This window comes from Melospiza melodia, chromosome W, assembly GCF_035770615.1.
Source record: "Melospiza melodia melodia isolate bMelMel2 chromosome W, bMelMel2.pri, whole genome shotgun sequence".
Taxonomy (NCBI): domain Eukaryota; kingdom Metazoa; phylum Chordata; class Aves; order Passeriformes; family Passerellidae; genus Melospiza; species Melospiza melodia.
Window position 1 is genome coordinate 13,826,988 of NC_086225.1, and position 20,893 is coordinate 13,847,880.

A 20,893-nucleotide genomic window follows, 5' to 3' on the forward strand; every position below is an offset into this window, starting at 1 on the left:
GGTTTCCTTTCGGCTTCCTTGGATTCCTTTCAAGCTTTCCAATAGGTCTTGGTGCTTAATTAATTGTTTTACCAATGTAAGGTTCATCCCACTAGGGGTAGGTGGTAGTCTGTGATACATTGTGTAATTGGCTTAAATCAGCTGGTGGGATGTTACTGGTACTAAATACGAAAAATCACACCCAATAATCTTAACACAATTACAAATACAGAGATTAGAATGGTTTCTACTAGACAGAATAACATCATTGCTATCAATTTGTACAGCAGCACAAGCAGTTCTCAAGCATACACCCTTTTCCAGTATATACGAGCACATTTTTTTGGTCAGTGACTGGATGAATTTCAAAGTGACAAATACTCTGTTCAGTGTCCAAACACACATCCTGAGCATTAATAGTATTGCTTTCACAAATGAATCCCATCTGTTCTCTAGTAATGCAGGATTTTAAGTTTACTGTCTACCAGTTTGCATTCATCTTTCGTGCCCACACTCTATGTTCTGAAGGATAGAGTATTGTTTATTCATGGTTTAATCTTAGGGCAATGATGGGATGGATAACATAAACAGTGGCATTATGTATGGTAAGCACAAAGGCAGTGGCCACATTAGAAACAGGATCATAGGTGAAATTCACCATAGTCCACCAAGATTGAAACTTCCTTTCAAAATCAATTGCCTTATCCCACACAATTTCTTGAATTTCAGCTGGAAAATTACCTTCACCCCTTTCCCATATGATCAGAGCTGCTGTTGCTTGTATCCATAACTGTGCTTGTATACAACTGAAAGCTAAAGACACATTATCTTGAACTATACTAAGTGCTTCTACTATCAACTTGTGGTCTTGGTCCCCGGCCTTTTCATACTTCCTTACTTTGGCAGTACTTTTGAAATCTGTCACTGGCTAGTTGCTAATGCCAATAGAGATTACTATAAAGGCTGCTTCAATTTTGTTAGGCTACCTGCTGCAGTGGCCAGTTTATTCACCAGTATTTCTGAATCAATTCCATTTAAAACTCCTAATCTTGTCCTCAATATGCCAGTTAGATGTTTGTTATGGGGAACAGGAACTGCTTTCTGTCCATGACCATCCCTCCCTGCCAGAGGGATGTGCTGGGCTCACACTGCAAATTCAGACACTTCACAAGTGTATCTGACAGAGGTTTAGGTCATATTTGAGGCAGATGTTTGTTCTGAAATGCAGAGACCTCAGGGAATCTCCTTCCCCCTCCAAAGCACCTGATTTCCCAGATGTATGGCAAGCAGGAATGTCTCTCCTGGTCTACAAAACCTCACCCACCTTGCCCCTAGCTTCAGGTCCAAGCCTCAAGTAAATGATGAAGGGGAAATCTGAGAGAAGAGCCTAAATTCATTGCAGTGCCTCAGAAGAAACTGGGATCAGGTTTCTGCTACTTGAAACACTCAGCACAAAAGTGACGCTCAAAATCCTACAGCCTGCTGCTGAGCTCTGAGGGGGGTCTCTACCTCTTTTAAGCAGAATCCAACCGCCTCAGACTGGGACAATCACTGATCTAGATCTCAGTAGGAAAAGGGATAGCTATAAATAAAGAAAATCACCTCCCTTGCTTGGGTTAATTTTACCACCTGCAGTTCAGCATCCTTTACCAGCCATCGCCTGAGTGTTCAGCCAACCAGCTTGGAAAATGACCTAAGGAAACTGATTTCTTGGTGTTCCTGGTTTTAGGCACCAGGAGAGCTGGCTCCTTCCTTTCTTGTAGGAAGGAGGAGCAGGCTGGTTGGATTTTTGAGATGCTAATTTGCATTATTCTTTAGTACGTTAGGTTCAAGTTTAGAGTTTGGGTAGAGTCTGAACTAGTATGGGGTGTATAAGGCCCTGCTGTGGTAAAAAGTGCAGTGTCGACTTTGAATTCAAATGAAAGTCTGATAGTAATTCGAGCTCAAAGGCATGTCACTTCTACAGGCTGTATCAAGGTGAAATTACACCAACAGTCTGATTCACTTAGGTTATCACAGACTTCCTGGTGTTCATATACACCAGGGGAGGTTCAGACACTGGTCTCTCATAAGCTACCCTATTGATGACCTGGCACCCTACTTTGATTTCTTCTCCTCTGATTCCTTGAAGTGTCCACAGGTCCTGTTCCTGCCATTCTTGCTCCTCATATACCTGATTCTCGTGGATTACTACAGTAGATACGTATAAATCTTTTATCTCAGAAGGTTTTCCTATGGATCCAGTATACTGATTAAATGCCAGGGACCAAGGCCATTCAGCATTGCTTTGAATAGAGGTACTCTCAAGTTCTAAAACTTCAGTTATGATTACACACAAAACAATTCTGCAAACTAAAATATGACCTACTCCCGACCGCAATGTACACATTTTGCCCGAGTAAATTTTAATCTCAGTTCATTGTTTTCTGGTGTCACTCTCCAAGGGACTTCTAGGGCTTTCTTGACTCGAGAGTGATGGATACAGGCATTCTGCTCCTTGATTTTGATTGCAGTGAAGGTGGTGAGAAGTACTTGCAGTGGTCTCTCCCACTGTGGTTCCGAAGTCTTCTCTGTAAGAGACTTAACATATACATCATCCCCAGGCTATCTAACTCCCTGCTCTGAGTTCCAGCCACATGTACTCTGAGCTGGTTGCTAAATGCCATCACGTAGGTGGACATTCTGGACATTCCCTTTGTATTCTATATGGTCTTCTAAAAGGCATTCCAAAAGGACTCAGCATTCCTTTAGCTCAAGGTTTAGTTTGAATTTGCAATAGTGCTAGTGGAAGAGCTTGGGCTGGGGTATATTAACTTCTTGCCCCAGTCTTATTCATTCTCTCCACCTGGCCGCTGGATTGGGGGTGGTATGGAGTGTGAAGTTCCTAATCTATGCCCAGATGGCTACTAATCTGTTGCACTATTTTGGAAATGAAATGTGATTCTTTATCTGAGGATATCGTGGCTGGAACTCTGAAGCGTGATATTATTTCTTGTAAAAATAATCTGGTCACCTCTTGAGCTTTGACAGTTCTGGTGGGGAATGTTTCTGGCCACCCTGAAAATGTATCTATCAATACCAGTAAATACTGATACCCCCCTTTCCTTGGGAGTTCTGAAAAGTTAATTTGCCACTGCTGTACAGGCCCATGGCCTCTCCCAGTCTGACCGAGTTTTGGCTGGGGGGTATTTTGGGGTTACTCTGGAGGCAAGGATCACATTGTCGGCTTACCTGAGTGATAGTGGCATATAAATTCCTGACAACGATACAACGATTGTTTCAATCAGATGTGTGTTCTAGAAAGCCTGTGGAAATTACTGCTTCAAAGTCAACACTTCATTTCAATGCACTCTGTATCACTCGCACCCTTGGTCATTTTGAGAAAGGAGCCACACTCTATAAAAGGCTTCTAAGTAGTTAGGCCCTAGTGTGTTTTCTAGTGCCCTTCCTTCACTAGTAACCACGAAAATGGGAAGGGATTACTAGCTCTCTTTCAATGGTAGCCCACCCCTTGCAGTTGTCCATCTCTTTTGATTAGTATTATTGTATTATGGCTTACCTTCGAGGAAAATCTGTACCTCACCCTTTGCTGCTTTCTTTGCCTCTCCATCCGCCAGCTCATTTCTTTCCTCCAATTTTAAGCTCACTCTCTGGTGTGCCTTAATATGCTTTTTCAGGTAGCTGAACTGCTTCCAGCAGCTGGATTGTCTCTTCTTTCCCTGTGAGGTCAGCAGTCCCCTCTCCTTCCAGATGGCTCCATGGTGCATGCACAACTCTGAATGCCTTTTGCTGTTTCTAAGGCATGGGTCAATGCATTTATCTCAGCATTCTGTTCGTAAGGGTCCAGACTCTATCACCTCTCTGCAGGTAGTCACTGTGAACTTTGCAATGTCGCTTTCCTGTCAGTGAACCAGGTCTCTGCATGGTCCGGAGGAGTGTCCTTTAAGTCTGGGCGGCTGGAGTAGGTAGCTTCAATGGTCTCTAGGCAACTATGGTGTACTGCTTCTCCTTGATTCCACTGAGAAAAGAAGCTGGGTTGACAATATTAGTCACCACTATCTCTACATCGTCTTGCTCTACCATGATGGCCTGGCATTTCAGAAACCTCTGTGGTGAAAGCCAGTGGCCACCCTTTACTTCCAGTACTGCGGACACTGTGTGGGACACTAGCACAGTCATTTTTGTCCCAGGGTAAACTTGCATGCCTCTTGAATATTCAGCACAACTGCTGCTACAGCTCTGAGGCAACCTGGCCATCCTTTGGCTGTTGCATCTAGTTGCTTAGAGAAGTAAGCAACTGCCCTTTAGTATGGGCCCAAGTCCTGAGCCAATATTCCCTGCGCAATTCCTTGCGTGGAAAAATAGAAAGAATGGTTTACTTACATCTGGAAGTTTCAAAGCTGGAGCCGACATGAGGGCACTCTCTCTAGCTGGCGAAAGGCCCGTGTGGTGTCTTTTGTCCACTGGAGATCTCAGTTTCCATTGGCAATAAGAGCATAGAGGGGTCTGGCGAACAGTCCATAATTATAAACCCACAGCTGGCACTACTGTGCTATGCCTAAGAAGGTTCGGAGTTCTTTCGTTGTCTGGGGTTTCAGGGTTTGACATATGGCTTCCCTGCCTTAAAGTCTGCTGCTCAGCACTCACTTCTTACCCCAGGTAGATTACTTTCTGTTTCACTACCTGTGCCTTTTTCTTTGAGACTCTGCGTCCTTGGAGTCCTAGGAAATTCAAAAGGCTTACCGTCCAGGCTTCTCCTGCTTCCCTCGTCCAAGTGGCTACTAGAAGATCGTCCACGTACTGCAACAGCCTCCTTTCCTCTTGTGGAGCTTCCTGGGACTCTGGGTCTTTGCAAGCTGTTCTCCAATCAGAGTGGGGAATCTTGAAGCCTTCAGGCACATGGACTATGTGAGCTTGAGTTTGAATGCAAAAATTTTCTGGCTGGCTTCGTGGATAGGGAGGCAAAAGAAGGCATCTCTTAGGCCTAAAACAGTGAACCAGGTTAGCTCAGGTGTTAAACAAGTTAGTAAGGTATATGGATTTGCTACCACAGGGTATAAATTCTGTGTTATCTTATTGACAGCCCTTAATCCAGTACTATCAGTTATTGGGCTGATTCCTTCCTTATCTTCCTTTTGAGGGTACTACTCAGTTCTCACTAGTTGTGTTCTTTCCTTAAGCTTGATGCTCATGGGGGAGCATCTTTCACTCTCCCTGGTACAGCAGAGGCCCATACCCTTGAAAACACTTGTTTACTTATTCTAATATCTCCTTACTAAAGTCTTTAATTTCAGTGTGTGTTAATGTTAAGCCTAACCTCTTTATATCATTTGCCTCTAGAGTAACCTTTCTCATTTGAGAATGTTTAGCAAATTGAGCGAATTGTACAAAAGCTTTTAGGTACACATAGTACACATGTTACTTTAAAGGTTTGCACAAGTATGCCTTCTCAGACTGGCCAGTTGTTCAGTTGTTCCCCACACTGCAACATAAACATTCTCCACAGGTACTAAAGCTTTATTTAAAACTGAATATATGACCCTTGTGTCGACAAAAATTCTTCCCTTTTGGGGAGGTCATCTTTACCCTTCCTCCCTTACCTTGGGAGGAGCTTTTAGCAAATCATATGTACTCATTTTGTGAACTGTGATTGCTTTGCATTTCAGCATGATAATCCTTGCCTGATTTCATATGTTGCTATCTTATGCTGCATGCTGAACAACACGTTTGATTTGCTTTCTCTTTGCCTTGTTTTCCTTTTTCAAGGGCCAAGACCAGAGGGCGGTCTGATCTTACAGTCTCTTTGCCATTCTGGGTGATTTCTTAAAACAAAAAGACATTTCAGCATACAAAAAACTCTATCCCATTTATCTTCCTATTTTAAAACAGTACTAACAGCAATGAAGTATTATAAATATTTTATTTTCTGAGCTGCTCCTACTGGCAGCCTTCTCCCAGTGAGCCCCTCCCAAAAGGGGCTAATTTAGGAACCTCTTTGCTCTGGTCAGTTCTCATTACCTCTTTCTCCCTGCCCACAGGTCATTCCCGTGTTCCCTGGGGAGACAGGGCAGCCAGAGCTGTCCCTGTGCCCAGGGGACAGCCACTGTCACCTCATGCGTGCCAGCCTCTCGATGCACCAAAGGCTCCCCGAAATTGCCCGCAAAGGCAGGCTATTCTGTTTTTTACAGAGAACTTTAGATCCCTACAGATTGTTTCCAGTCCAGACTTACTGCAGTACCAGCTGAAGTCTCATAAATCTCATAAGTCTCATTAACTACTTCATCTCATTCATCTCTTCTATATAAACTCTGTTTTACAAAATATCAGTCTTTTCTAGTTCTCTTCTTGCACAATCTAATTAAGCACTGTGTCTACTTACACTTGTTATACTGCTTTGCAAAAAGGCTGTGCTAGTCACAGCGGAAACTCTGATAGGCCCACAGACACAGACACACGCACCCGCACCCCCCCCCTTTATCTCAAATTCATTAGAACCAAGGCTTGAATTGCTGTGAGGGGGAGAATTCTTGGAATTCCTTTAACTCGCTTTATCGTAATTAAGCTTAAATCACCGTACTATAGTTCTCCTATGTAAAATGCTACTCTTGTTGCAACAAAATCTTAAAATCTCCACAAACACCACTATACAATCTGAGAATCAAATTACCACAATGCAGCGGAAGAAAATCACCACACAAATTCACTGGGAAAGGGCATATTTCTCAAAGTGCTCACTTTTCTCAACACAACACAGCATACCATAATTTGGCATTTACTCACATCAATTTTTCCTGGACACAATCAAAATAACAGCACACAGTCTAGAGATCAAATCCAAACATCCAAGGCAAAGGAACTCTCTGAGCTCATACTCACAGTTAAAATGGACCAAATCTACACAAATCACTACATTTAAACACGATAAATACCAACACTGACATTCCTCCACTCGCTTCTCCGCAGGGCACTTCTCTCCCTGCCCCCACAGCCTGCTGCCGCCGGCGCCTCAGGCCTCACTCGGCTGCTTCAAACACGGGTAGTACTGACCCCCCTCTCACTGTAGGGCCCTGTAGATCTACTCTCTTTTATATACCATACACTTATACACTTGCACGATTATATACACAGTGCACTGACCACACAATGCATTGACCATACAGTGACACAGTGTCCGGACATCACACACACACACAAACAAAACACACATGGGCTCAGCAGTTCTGCTCTATCAGAAATATGAACCCCCAATACACACATACACGGGTTCACCCGGCTCACCCCCAGAACCGCTTGCGGTCTGCTCTATCAGAACGATGAACCGCATCTCTAATACAGCTGCTCTATCAGCTGAACCCAGACGTCTCTGGGTGGTTTACTCCCTTGCTCTCCTTTCCCTCCCCCAGGGGCCCCTCAGTACATACCGTATCTTCCTCCGCAGGCCAGCAGGTCCTTGTCTGTCCTCGCAGGTGGCAAGTTGAGACAAGCGGAGCCCCATCAGGAAAAAAATCCTAGGGCGTGCCTTGGAGGTCCGTCTATCCCCCCTGCCCCTGCGGGGACAGAGAACTACTGGCTGGCTCGCCATAATGTTTTGCGGAGAAAAGAAGAAACCTTACAACTTTATAAAAGTTGTAAAGCCCGGTATGCTTTTATTACGACGCGCGCCAGACGCAAGTCCCCCAACAAGGCATGCGTACCTCTGAAGTCCTCGGGTCTTCTTTTATCCCCCTTCCAAATGCATATGCATACAGTTTCACAATAAGTTCATACATATTCATTCCGCGGGACATTTAGCATCAGTTCTTCTTTATCAAAGGAATTTCTAAGTCGGGGGCAAATCGACCTTGTGGTCTTTTCTGTTTTTCTTTCTCTGTCTCCTTGCTGTCTCAGCATGCGAGTTTTTCCTTCAGCTTTGGCCTCACAGACTTTTCACCTTTCTTAGACACTTCACCTAATTCAGAATGGATCTTTACTCTGTCTCAGCACTGAAATTAGCTGCCCCTGTGAGGTTGTAAAGGAAGCCTTTTTTATCCCTCCCGCTGGTGTGCCTGCCGTTACCCACATGAAGAGGCACCTGAGCTCCTGCCACAGCGCCCCCTGCAGCCAAGGGGGAATCATCGCACCTGCCCTGCCAGCTGTGACCATAACTACACCAAAGGGGAAGGTGCTTGACAGCCAAGAAAAGGCTCTTACTGGGTGTCTTGGTTTGAAAGACAGGTGTCTGCTAAGAAGGGTGAGAACCTTCCTTGGAATGGAGAATATGACCCCCTTTCCTCCAAATTATTATAACATTGAAATCAGGTGCTTTCAGGCAAAGATGTATAAAAAGGAATAACGGTTCTTTACTAGTATGCTGCAGTGTGTCCCGGCAGGCAGGGAGTGTGAGGTTACAGTGTAGCGAAAAACCCGGAGCTGTGGCAAAGAAGCAGCGGCACTGGGCAGGGGCAGCTTGGCTCCTGAACCGGGAGAGGCCCCCTCAGAGGTGGAGTGCTTGAGGTCCTGGGCTTTCCCCTGAGGCACCCAAGTAGATGGTAAGAGTCCTTTACAGTGAGGTAGTGTTAATGCAAAATGAACCCAGCAGGAACATGACAAAATGAAGATAAGAGAACAGAAAAGGGACTATGAAGCATACTTTTAGTCTGAATCATGTTTCAGGTAGCTTAGATTTTCAAAGCCATTTTAAATGTTTTGTGCATTCAACTTGCTCCCAAATACGCCACTATTTTTTTCTGGTTTTTCTGCCTAATTAATTTTGTCTCCTCTTAAACAGCAACAGAAAATGAGAAAATCGATCATCGGAGGGAGAGACAATGAAAGCAAAGAGTTAACATATACCGTCAAGTACAGAAAGTATTCTGGAAGTTTTCAAATATAAGAGTGCTATAAATACATATATATGGCTTTTCACAAATATTAACATGGATTCTGTATGTATAATGTTAAAATTAGTTTGCTATAAAGATGTAGTTTTTATTTCTGCTATAACTCAAGTTAGACATAGTAGTGAAATAGCTGATATAGTTATGCTTCTGGTAATTGCACTGCCTGCTTGGCTGGAATAAACATCCAATGAATGCATGATGAAGAACCCTGCTACTATCAGCACCTACCGTCTGTAGAAAATATGGACCAAAGCCCAAGCTGGAGGTGATAATAAGAACGGACTAAAACCACAGCCAAGAAATGCACATGCACTAAAAAGGCAGACCTGAGGAGGACCCACTGAGGCAGAGTGGAAATTTTCCAGGGTAGAAATCCATTTTGATTTAGGTGGAATGTACATCTTTGAGTTAAGTCTGTAGCTTGCTGTTTAGTCTGACTGCCTGTTCTTGCAAAGGGCCTGTGCTTGCAGGGACTGCTTCAGCCGAAGGACAAGAGATAAGGGGAGAGGAGGGGGGCAGACAGAGCAGGGCAACCTGACCCAGGAGTTCATTCTGAAGAATTAGTGGCAAGTGTCACTCGAAATCAGTGGAATGAATATGTATGAACCTATTGTGAAATTGCATGCATATGTATTTGAGAGGGAGATAAAAGGAGATCTGGAGTTCCCAGAAGTACGCATGTCATTTTAGGGGAACAATTCCCACATGCATCCAGTGCTGTAATAAACATACCGGCTTTACACCTTTCACCAAAGTTGTGGAGTTTTGCTTATCTCCGCAAAACACCATGCTAAGCAGTTCTTGGAACATGTAAACTAGTTTGGGGAAAAGTTTAAATATGCATAATTGTTTATGAATATGAAGTAGGCTGATGCAACAGAAAAGGTATGTAAAGGGTGTCTCTGAAATAGCAGGTGTGCTCTTGGTGGAATGCCAAGCACCCGGCCATTAAACTTTGCTTTATTTTTGAATCCTATTGTCCTTTATTACACTTTTAAATTTTACAAGGAGAGCGAACCTCATTTTTCACAAACGTAACACAGCAACTTTCATTTTTCCTTGACTTAATCACATTTTGAAAATGTTTGAAAGAAAATGTCCAAAGTTCATGCCCAAGCTCATCAAAGTTTTAAACACAGCATCTTACAGCTAGGAAAACACTGTTTATATTTTTATTTGTAAACCAAAGTTTGAAATACCTTACATTATACTTTAATTTTTATAAAGAAACATAATTCAAGACCTGAAAGAACAATGTGCCACTAAAAGTTAAGGACTATATTTTTTAAATCTTTATTTTAAAAAAGGTTCTATAGGTATGATGAATTTAAGTTGTATTTTCAAGTCAACTACCTAAGCATTTAAATTATTTAAAACTGAATGCAAATTTGAAAGTCTAGTCACAGATGACGCTGTAGAGTTCTGCTCAAGATAGAGGAGGCCTACCTATGGCAGACACAACTGAACACTCACAAGTTAACTCAGTCTGACCCAGCCACGAATCCTGCAGATCTGAGTGACACTGCTGCTTAAGTCAGTTTGATCTACTTAATATAAACTCTCTCTTTCTAAGAAGAATATTAACTAAAGCTTTCAGTTAAGCAATAAATCCTTTCTAATTAGCAACAACAACCAAAAAATTACATGCTTGCTCTGTTTCAGGCACTTTTAAGATCATAGTTTATTTGCTGCAGGTAAAAAGCTAGTATACAGATTAAGGGATCTCCTAAATTTCAACCCTCAAGTTATATACCATCTAGTATTCTTACTCTGAATATTAACAAAAAACAAGTTTCTAGACACCTGTAAGCCCCGCCATAAATCTTCATTGTTATAAGGAAAAAAATACATAGATTGATGCATAATTTGTTCAATGAATATTTGCACTGTGAAACAAATGGGAGACAACAAGCAGTGGCAAAAAGACAATTAATTTTTTAAAAGACAAACTCTTATATATATATCTATATATATATATATATTTACAATAGTGTGCTAATCAGCATAATTTTATATAAAAAAATATTATATAGCACAGCATTCCATTAGAGAAATTTTAATAATCTGAGCTGCAGTCATTACTTGCTAACCATTTAAATGCAACACCTACTAGAACTTTTTGTTTTTAAAGTGTAAAATAGATTGAGAAGTTTGAGACAAATAATTTGTGTACAAACAAACATAAAAGCTGCAGTCAAGAATTGTGCTGGCCACAAGTTTCTTCCATAGAGAAGGGGAAAAGAAGAGAAGAAAAAAATTACAAATGATGATATAAAGTGGTCTCATTTTATACAGTAATTCTGACAGATACTTCACCATGAAGCTTTGGTGATTTTAACAGGCCCTTCTTCAATCTGTTAGGAGTTGTACTGCAGAAGCACTGATGCATGCACACATCTGTGTCAGCTGAGACTAGTGATCCAACTGCCTGCACATTTCCTTCTTGAGGTATTTTCCATGTTAAACCACTTCAATAACAGTAAGATGAAAAATACACTAAACAAAGTATTTCAGATAACTCAAAACTGAATAGGAATTAGAATGCCAATATGGCAGTACATTTTCTTTTTTCTGTTGTCTTTAAATGGGAAGGTCTCTTGTACCAGCAGAATCCTGTATACAGATAGAGAAGGAGGGAATTTACCACATGATTTCTTTTAAACAAGAGTTGATTCATCATGTGAGAAGGTACAAATTACAGAAAACATGAATAGTCAATAATATTGAAGAGAAACAATGGGTTTACTTGAAAGAAGAGAGAACACTTTGGTCTGAATGCAGTTATTTTGTGAAAGCTGCTACAACAGCCCATAGAACCTCATTCATGTTGGCTTTCATACATTCAACCTCAGGGTCTAAATCTAGAAGCTGCCGCACTCTCTTTGTGGCTAAATCATACTGCTCATCCAGAAGGGGGGCAAAAGCGTTCTCCAGAACATCTGAGGCATGGGCTAAATAAACAAGTGCTAGCAAGCGCTTCTCCATGCGGTGAGGGTCATTCACCCATTTGTCAAGAACTGCTTCTTGAACCTTCTTAATCAGGCGCTGCTTGATATTGTTGTTGGTGAGAGGGTGTGTAGTCATGTCAAAAAGAAGGAAGTTTTGTTTTTCTGTGGTCAGTACACCTTTTTCTACTAGATTTTTCGCTAACCGTTCACGGACATTTCGCAATTGATAATGCAACTTCAATGGGTTCCATGTTTCACCTAAAAGAAAAAAAAAAAACAAGAAAAAAGGCAAGAGTCAGGGAAAGTTTAAACTGTATTATTACAGTGATTGTCTCCTCTGTCCACTGCAGAATGAGCTGTCAAATTAATCTAGCTTAATTACGCTGAGATATTATACCCATGTCAGTATTTAAAGTTTGCACAAAAAGCTACTAAGCCATGTGTCCTGGGTTGTAAGATATGTGTGTATTCAATTTCCCATCTGTTAGAGGTGGGGCAGTTATCTTAATAACTGCTAATTGGGAAATGTTCTTTATCTCTTCCACAGCCAATCCTCCCTCTGGGGAGATATTGTCTGTTAATGGGCCATTGAATATCACTGCATGACTGATAAAATTACATCATCCCATTGTGAGAAGCTCTGCCCAGGGGGAGGAGCCAAGCATTCCTACATGGATATAATCTGAGATTTTGGAATACCAGAAGGAGCCTTTCCCCACTGGATTCCAAGAGGAGCAGCTTTCTTCTCCACTGGATTTCCAGAGGAAGACCAGGTCCATCTACACCACCTCTGGACCTTCAGAGGAAAACTACACCCTTCTACAGGATCACTGCTTCAACAGAACAACATCTGTCACTCCAGGAGGACTGCAGCCACCATTTAATCAGACTGCTATCAACACACTGACTAACAGGGTGTCAGGTCATATTCTGACTCTAGTAAAGAAGTGCTATTCCTCTTCCCATATCTTTGCCTGAGAGCCCTTTAATTTAAAAACTATAATTCTGAGGGAGAGGGTTTACATTTTCCATTTCAAGGAAGGTTCCTGCCTTCCTTAGCAGACACCTGTCTTTTCAAACCAAGACACCATGTCTTGATTAGGGATATGATAAATAACCACTCTTGTACTGAAGGGAAAGAAAAAACCCCATAAACCTCCCAAACAAACCATCAAACAAAACACTGCACACAGTTATGAAGAAAGAGTTAAAAAAAAATGAGCATCTCCTCTAATCTTGTCCATTAGTCTACTTCCCAGCTTTTATCAAATTAGAAGCTGGAAGATGCATCATTGCCATTCATTCTGCCACAGGGATAAGCAACACCTGCACTATATGTCCTACTAATTTCTCTATTTCTTCATGTTTACATTCTTTTCTTCCTTTCTGCCCCCACTGGATGAAACAGTAACATGCACTGTGTGAGTGTAGGTGTGTATACATTACACACAAGCACATGTTGGACACAGGCTTTGATATTTCAATATTTCAATAAAAATTTTCTATATTTTTTTTTGTAAAGGCAGGAGAACTGGGTACTTCAATGTGTGTGCTTAGAGGAGGGAATTTTAAAAGCACAAAATCAGCATCAACAACTACTGAGAAAGCTAAGGTTGCCAGTAGAAAAATTGTTTGCACCTGGTGGGTTAATAAAATGCTTATTCTTCAAAACCCACTGGTCTATGGAACTGCACAATGTTTATTCTGTAGGAAATAAAACTGGAAAGCAACCAGCCCAGTTGTGCCAACTTTTACCAGTTCACCAGGTGGTCAGGTATGATTTTGGGGTTGCTGACCACCAGAAACCACCAAAGATACCCCCAGGACAGAAGAATGTATGCATAATGGGGAGGGAACATAGGTTAATGATTTTAGGGAAATGGTTATCATATGTGTGTTTATTCCAGGAAAATCAATGAATATGTATGTAAAATACAGTATATAAACAGGAGCATTTTCTGTACTCAGCATGCACAATTTTCAGAGGAGATATTCCCTTGTATTCCCTTGTGCATCCAGCCTAATAAAGAATTCCTGCTTCTTAATGCTACGTTGGTGTTAAGGAGGTTTTTTTCTACTGATTTTTGGTAAGAGTTTTGGCAACCTCAGATAGGGCCTACTCTTAGATTTCAACTGATCTGAGGGATCGCAGGACCTCCTGCTGGCACTGACATATTGTTGGGGAGAACATGCAATCCCTGGGCCAAAGGTAATTAGAGCAAGACTCCTGGTAAGAAAAAGGCATTATTTACTTTAAAGGTGTTAACCTACGCATAAGGTGCAACAAAAGCTTCACAGGGTTAAGTTTAAAGGTACCTAAGGTGGGAACAGGGAAGTTTTCTTCTATTAGCTGCTAAATAGTAATGGGTTTGGAATACCACATGGTTCAAATGGGGAATGGATCATCGAGCGAAGAGGGGGCATTCTGGAAAAATACCCCCTGAGATGCATCTTAAAACATTGGGGAAAATTGTGGGAGGACTTGTCTTGGTTTGAAAGACAGGTGTCTGCCAAGGAAAGCAGGACCCTCCCTTGGAATGGAAAATATGACCCCCTTCACTCCAAATTATTATAATTTTGAAATGAAGGGGCTTTCAGGTAAAGATATGAGAAAATAAAGAACATTTCTTTACTATTCTTTACTAGTATGTATAAGAAGGCAAACAAAAACAACAATGGCAGCAACAACAAACAAAACCAGAAACCCATTAACAGCCTTGTCTTGGCTGCCAAGCACCTTCCCCTCTGGTGTAATTCTGGTCACAACCGGCAGAGGCGCTGGTGGCTCCCCAGCCGGGCAGGGGGGTGCGATGATTCTCTCACGGCTGCAGAGGAGGACTGTGGCGCGGGTTTGGCTATCTCTCACGTAGACAATGGTGGGCGTGCCAGCAGAAGGGATGGGAAAGGGGCTTCCTTTACAAACACACAGGGGCAGCCGATCCTGGTGCCCTCTCTGGATGGTAAAAGGAGCTGTAGCAGAAAACCTCGGAAGCAGCAAGCTGGAATGGCCGGAACGAGAAAAATCCCAGAGTGGTAGATGAGATGTATCAGAATCTCCGCAGCTGTAGCTGAAACTGTGGAGCGTCCCAGCAGGCAAGGGATGAAAGGCTAAAGTGTAGCAAAAACCCCGGAGCAGTGACAGAGAAACGGCAGGGGTTGGGCAGTGGCAGCCTGGCTGCTGAACACGACAGGGAGAGGCTCCTCAGGATTTCTCAGTGGCGCTGGCTGGCCCCTGGGTCCGGGCTGAGTGGAGGGGAGCAGCCCCCAGCAGGAAATGAGGGTGTTCTTGGGTGCTGGCACGGCTTGCACTGGCTCTGGGCTTCCCAACAGCAGAGCAGCAGAGAAGTAAGCCGGCAAGCCAAGTCACAGTGCCGAAGCAAAAGAAACAAAAAGAAACAGGGAAAACCCACAGAAGCAGCAGTATCCCTGGTCAGAGATACCAGCTGCATGGCCAGCCGAACAGCCTGCCCGGAAGGAAGGGGATGCCCCTGGCTCCGCCCTCATCTCTCTCCCAAAACCCGGGCCTGACTCCCCACTCATCTTGATACTCCCAGAGCCAAGGAAGATGAACGGGGAGGGGGAGAGGGGGCAGTAGCCACCTCATAAACAAGAAAAAACAGAACAAAACCCCCCCAAATGATATGGGATAACAAACCATACCTAAGACAGGACCCTTCACTCAGAAACAATTGGTTGAGTATTGTAATAGTTGGTAGCTGAAGTATACTTTGACATTTAGTATTGTAATAATTGGTGGTTGAAGTACACTGGCAATTTGTAAAGAAGGGGGACACTGGAAAAGGTCAGGGGAAATCAGACAGGAAACCAAAATCTGTCTCTTCAAACCATCAAGCTCATGACCTTAAGCAAAGATGAAGAATTTCCCTGAAGGGGATCAAGGGGATCATCCTCAGCTGAGCCTCTAGTTACATTATTGCTGAGGAATGAAAATGTAAATTTTAAAATTGATACAGGAGCAGCTTATTCGGTACTGAATACATGCAGAGGAAAATTTAGCTTTGAACCGGTAAGTGTTGTGGGTGTGACACAGAGGAAAGAGAACAGGCCTTTTATGCAACCGTTCCTATTTAAATTAAGAAAATGGTGGGGGACACACCAATTCTTGTATAAGCCTGAATGTTCAATCCTCTTGTTGGGGAGAGATTTATTGGGAAAATTGAATGCTCAAATAACTTTCCAGGATGAGGAAATACAAATTCAAATACCCAAATCAAAAGCCGTTGAGGCAAAAATTTTTATGTTACAGGAATTAAATGAGGTAGAAGAATTCCCAGAGGAGGTAGAGAATGCTGTAACTCTAGTGGCATGGGCAACTGAGATGCCTGGATGATCAAATGTGGCCAAATCAGTGAGGATTACTGTTGGAGAGTTTTGTTCAGACATGGCTTATAGAAAAAGGCCATGATCATATACAGCTGGTTAAAAAGTTAAAGGCAGCTGTAAGCAGCAAGTTCTCAGGCTTTTTCCTTAAAACAATAAACACCGTGTCCTTGGCTAAGTGATGAGAAAAACATGGTGGAAAACATGGAGTCCTTGAAGGGTGCTCAATAACAAGTCAACAGCAGGGTGAGGAAAACAAGTATTAGCCTCAACAAGAAACCACAGGTATTAGCAACAAAGGAGGGGTTGGCATGTAATGTGTAACCAATGATGAGCTTGGGTTTTGCAATATGTATGAGCTTAATTAACACTACTATAAAAGTGTGTAAGCTGGATCAATAAATCGGAGACAAAGATCATCGCTAGGGTGTGTTCGTTTCCCTTCACTTTCCGCAGATTACTCTCAAACCTGAGGCCAGACCAGTAATGTGAAAACAATATCCTATTAAGAAGGAGGCAAGGAAAAAGTTGGAGAAGCTTATAGAAAAATTTTTAGAATACGGGTTATGGAAAGAGTGTGAATCAGAATATAATATGTCAATATGCAAGTTAGAAAGCAAAATGGGGACTATTGATTTGGTAAGGGCCATTAATAAAATAGTACCTGATATTCATCCAGTAGCAGTTAATCTGTACACAGTCTTGACAGCACTGAAAGAGGACTACAAATGGTTCACAGTGCTCAATTTTAAGGATGCCTTTTTCTATAGTACTTCTTGACCCAGATAGTTAGAAATTGTTTGCTTTTGAGTGGGAGAATCCAAACGCTGGATGGAAGATGCAACTAACATGGACTGTGCTACTCCGGGGCTTCAAAAGAGCCCCACTATATTTGGCAATCAGTTGGCAAAAGAAATTGGAAAGGTGGAAAATCTAGACAGAACTTTATCATAATGTGTAGGTGATATTCTGCCAGCAACCAAGACTGAAAGGAAGTGCCTCGATGCTACTGAAAGTCTGTTAAATTTCTTGGGATAATCTGGATAGAGGGTGTCAAAGCAAATGGCAAAAATAGACAAAGAAGCAGTAATATATCTTGGTTTTGAGATCTTGCAGGGAAAAAGAAGCTTGGGAAGCAGCTGAAAAGAAGCCATTTGCCACACTCTGGAGCAAAGGACCAGAGTTCTACAAGCCTTCTTAGGTATGGCCAGATGGTGTCATTTATGGATAGCCAATTGTGGGGTACTGGTGAAGCCCTTGCATGATCCTGCACTGAAAAAAACTTGGTATGGACTCCTGATAGTCAGAGGGCCTTTAAATCCCTAAAAGGACCCTAAATAGCAACCCCTGTACTGGGACTCCCAGACTGAACCAAACCATTTGAGTTATTTTCGCATGAAAGGATGCACCTGGCACTAGGGGTACTGGCACAGCATTTGAGGTGCTTTTCCCAATAACTGAAAAATGCGAGTAAAGGATGTCCCGAATACTTGAGAGCAGTGGTAGCTGCAGAGCTTTGAATCCAGCAAGCACAAAAGCTGAAATGAGCCCCACATGGTAACAACTGGTTTGGAACAAAAAGGAAGACATTGGATATAGCCAGCAGGATGCTGAAATGCCAAGTTGCCCTATTGGAGCAATACAATGTTGAGCTTAAGGTAACCACTACTTTGAACCCAGCCGTGTTTCTTCAGGCTTCAGAAGAAGCCCAGAGACCTTTGTGCCATGACTGCCTGATAATCATTGAACAAGTGTGTTCTGGCAGACCATATCTCAAGAGTGATCCCATCCACGACCTGGAACTGGACCTGTACACTGGTGGGAGTAACGTGGTACAAAATGGAAGATGGGCAGCTAGGTATGCAGTGGGAATCTCGACCCAGGTAACAGAAGCCCAGGCTTTACCTTTTAACATATCCACACAAAAAGCAGAATTAATGACCTTACACTGAGGGCTAGAAATCACAGAAGGAAAAAGGATAAACATCTGGAACAATTTAAAATATGTTTTTGGAATAATACATGCATGTGGAGCCATATGGAAGGAATGGGGATTGTTATCAGCACAGAGGTCTCCTACTGAGTACAAAGAAGAAATTAGTCAACTACTACAGGGTGTGCAGAAGCCAAAAGAAGTGGCCCTGATGCCCTTGTAAAGCCCATCAGTTTGGAGACTCCCCATTTAATACAGGGAATCAGTTAGCTAACGAAACAGCTAAAGAGGTTACTGAACAAGGTATCCTTGCATTAATACCTAGCAAAAAGTTGAATGTCCTGGAACAAAAACCAAATTATAGTACTCAGGACAGGCAGTTAGCCTCATCATTAGAAGCTACAGAAAATCCCAGCAGATGATTGGTAACCTCATGTGGGCAGGTAATTGTACCTCCACAATTAATGTATAAGATAACCGAACTGAAACATCAGGAAACACATTAGGAAATAAAGAATATGGTAACTAGTTTACCAAGGAATATAATAAGCACAAAAATGACAGAAATTAATAGATCCGTTATTGAAAAATATGGGATTTGTTTGCAAGATAATCCCAAGAAAGGAAGAAAGTTGCCTTCGGGGCTAGTAAAACAGGGGAATTCACCAGGTGATTATTGCCAAATTGATTTTGCAGAACTGCCCAGGCAGAATGGGGACTGGTACATTTTGGTATTGGTAGATACTTTTTCTGGATGGCCAAAAGCTTTCCCATGTTGCACCAACAAGCCAAGGGAAGTCGCAAAAGTTTTGCTGCAATTAATATTTAATACCACTGCGACTAACTCTTTTAAGTCTTAAAAGGCACATTGTTATCAGCAGATCATTAGAACTAGACTTGCATGTACATCCTTTCCAACCAGGAGATATGGTGTGCATCAGAACCTGGAATTTTTGACCAATCCAGGAGAAGTGGAAGGGACCATATAAAGTCCTCTTGGTAACCTACTGTGGTGGGGCATTCTTCCTCCCCCTCCTCCTTTCCAGGCTGCAGTGTGATCTCAGAAATGCTTGTTAGACTTTGGCCTTGAAAACAGCACCTGAGCTCAGCCCTTTCTGAGCTTATCAGAAATACTGTCTGCTCCCAGGAATTGCTAACAAGCTCCCGTTTTCCTTATGACCAGCCTTGGAAAATATTCTTCTTGCCTGAATGGCATAACATTCTGTCTTGGGATGGTTTCCTATTCCCTAACCATCTTCTCTATGCCCTGAAATGGTAGCTGTAGCTTTAAGGTGGGTCTGGGGGAGGGGGGAGCTTTGAGGCTTTTAGGCTCTGATGCCACTGAGACCACATGGAGTAAATTGATTGCCCTCATCACACAGTGTGCCCGTACTGGAAACCCAAACTGCCCAGGGATTTTGAAAATAATTACAAATTCGCCTGAAGGTGAAAACTTTGGTTTGACTGACAAAGAGGAGCAGAACAGGTGACACGGGCTGAGGAAGCACCACTGTACAACCAACTGCCACAAGAAGAAACTGTGCTCTTTTCACTGACGGTTCCTGTCACATCGTAGCAATGAACCAAAAGTGGAAAGCAGCTGTATGGAGCCCCACATGGCAGGTTGCAGAAGCTACTGAAGGAGAAGGTGGATCAAGCCAACTTGCTGAACTCAAAGCAGTCCAGTTGGCCTTGGACATTGCTGAAAGAGAGAAGTGGCCAAAGCTCTACCTCTAACCTAACTCATGGGTGGTAGCCAATGCTCTGTGGGGGTGGCTGGGAAGCTGGAAAAAGGCCAATGTAGGGGAAAACCAACCTGGGCTGCTGAAGAGTGGAAAGACATCACTGCCTGGGTAGATAAGATACCTGTGAAGGTCTGTCATGTAAATGCTTATGTTCCCAAGAGTCAGGCTAATGAGGAGCACCAAAACAATGAGTAGGTAGATTAGGCTGAAAAAATAGACGTGTCACAGATAGGTTTGGATTGGCAACACAAGGGAGAGTTGCTCCTAGCTCAATGGGCCCATGATGCCTCAGGCCATCAGAGCAGAGATGCCACCTATAAGTGGGCACGAGACCAAGGGGTGGATTTGACCATGGACAGTATCTCCCAGGTTATCCATGACTGTGAGATGTGCGCTGCAATCATGTAAGCCAAGCGAGTGAAACCCCTATGGTATGAGGGAAAATGGTCCAAATATAAGTATGGGGAGGCCTGGCACATTACATCACACTGCCCCAAACCCTCCAAGGCAAGTGTTACATGCTCACAACAGTAGAAGCCACCACTGGATGGTTGGAGACCTACTTTGTGCCTCATGCTACTTCCCAGAACACCATCTTGGGCCTTAAAAAGCAAGTCCTTTGGAGGCATGATACCCATGAGAGAATTGAGTCTGACAAGGGGACTCATTTCAAGAACAGCCTTATCAACACCTGGGCTAGGGAACATGGCATTGAGTGGGTGTACCATATTCCTTATCATGCACCAGCTGCTGGGAAAGTTGAGTGGTGCAACCGACTACTAAAAACCACCTTGAAGGCACTGGGCTGGGGGATTTTCAGAAACTGGGAGATGCATTTAGCAAAGGCCACCTGGTTGGCTCCACTAACTGAGCAGGCCCTGCCTAATCCAAATCCCTGCATACAGCAGATGGAGACAAGGTTCCAGTAGTACATGTCAGAGGTTTGTTAGGGAACAATGTTTAAATTAATTCTGCCTCGAGTAAAGACAAACCCATCTGTGGGGTTTTCTTTGCTCAGGGACCTGGTTGCACTTGGTGGGTAATGCAGAGGGACAGGGAAACACATTG

General features: G+C 42.8%; 1 protein-coding gene across 1 annotated transcript in view; it reads right to left on the minus strand.

Annotated features, from left to right (window-relative positions):
- Positions 1-11,636: 11,636 nt before the first annotated feature.
- The window catches only part of LOC134431511 (Golgi phosphoprotein 3-like), a 182,684-nt gene continuing 173,427 nt past the window's right edge, over positions 11,637-20,893 (minus strand). Inside the window, exon 4 of the mRNA XM_063179511.1 lies at positions 11,637-12,064. Coding sequence (XP_063035581.1) covers positions 11,640-12,064 — 425 coding nt within the window. The 3' untranslated portion in view covers positions 11,637-11,639. The remainder of the gene's footprint in view (positions 12,065-20,893) is intronic.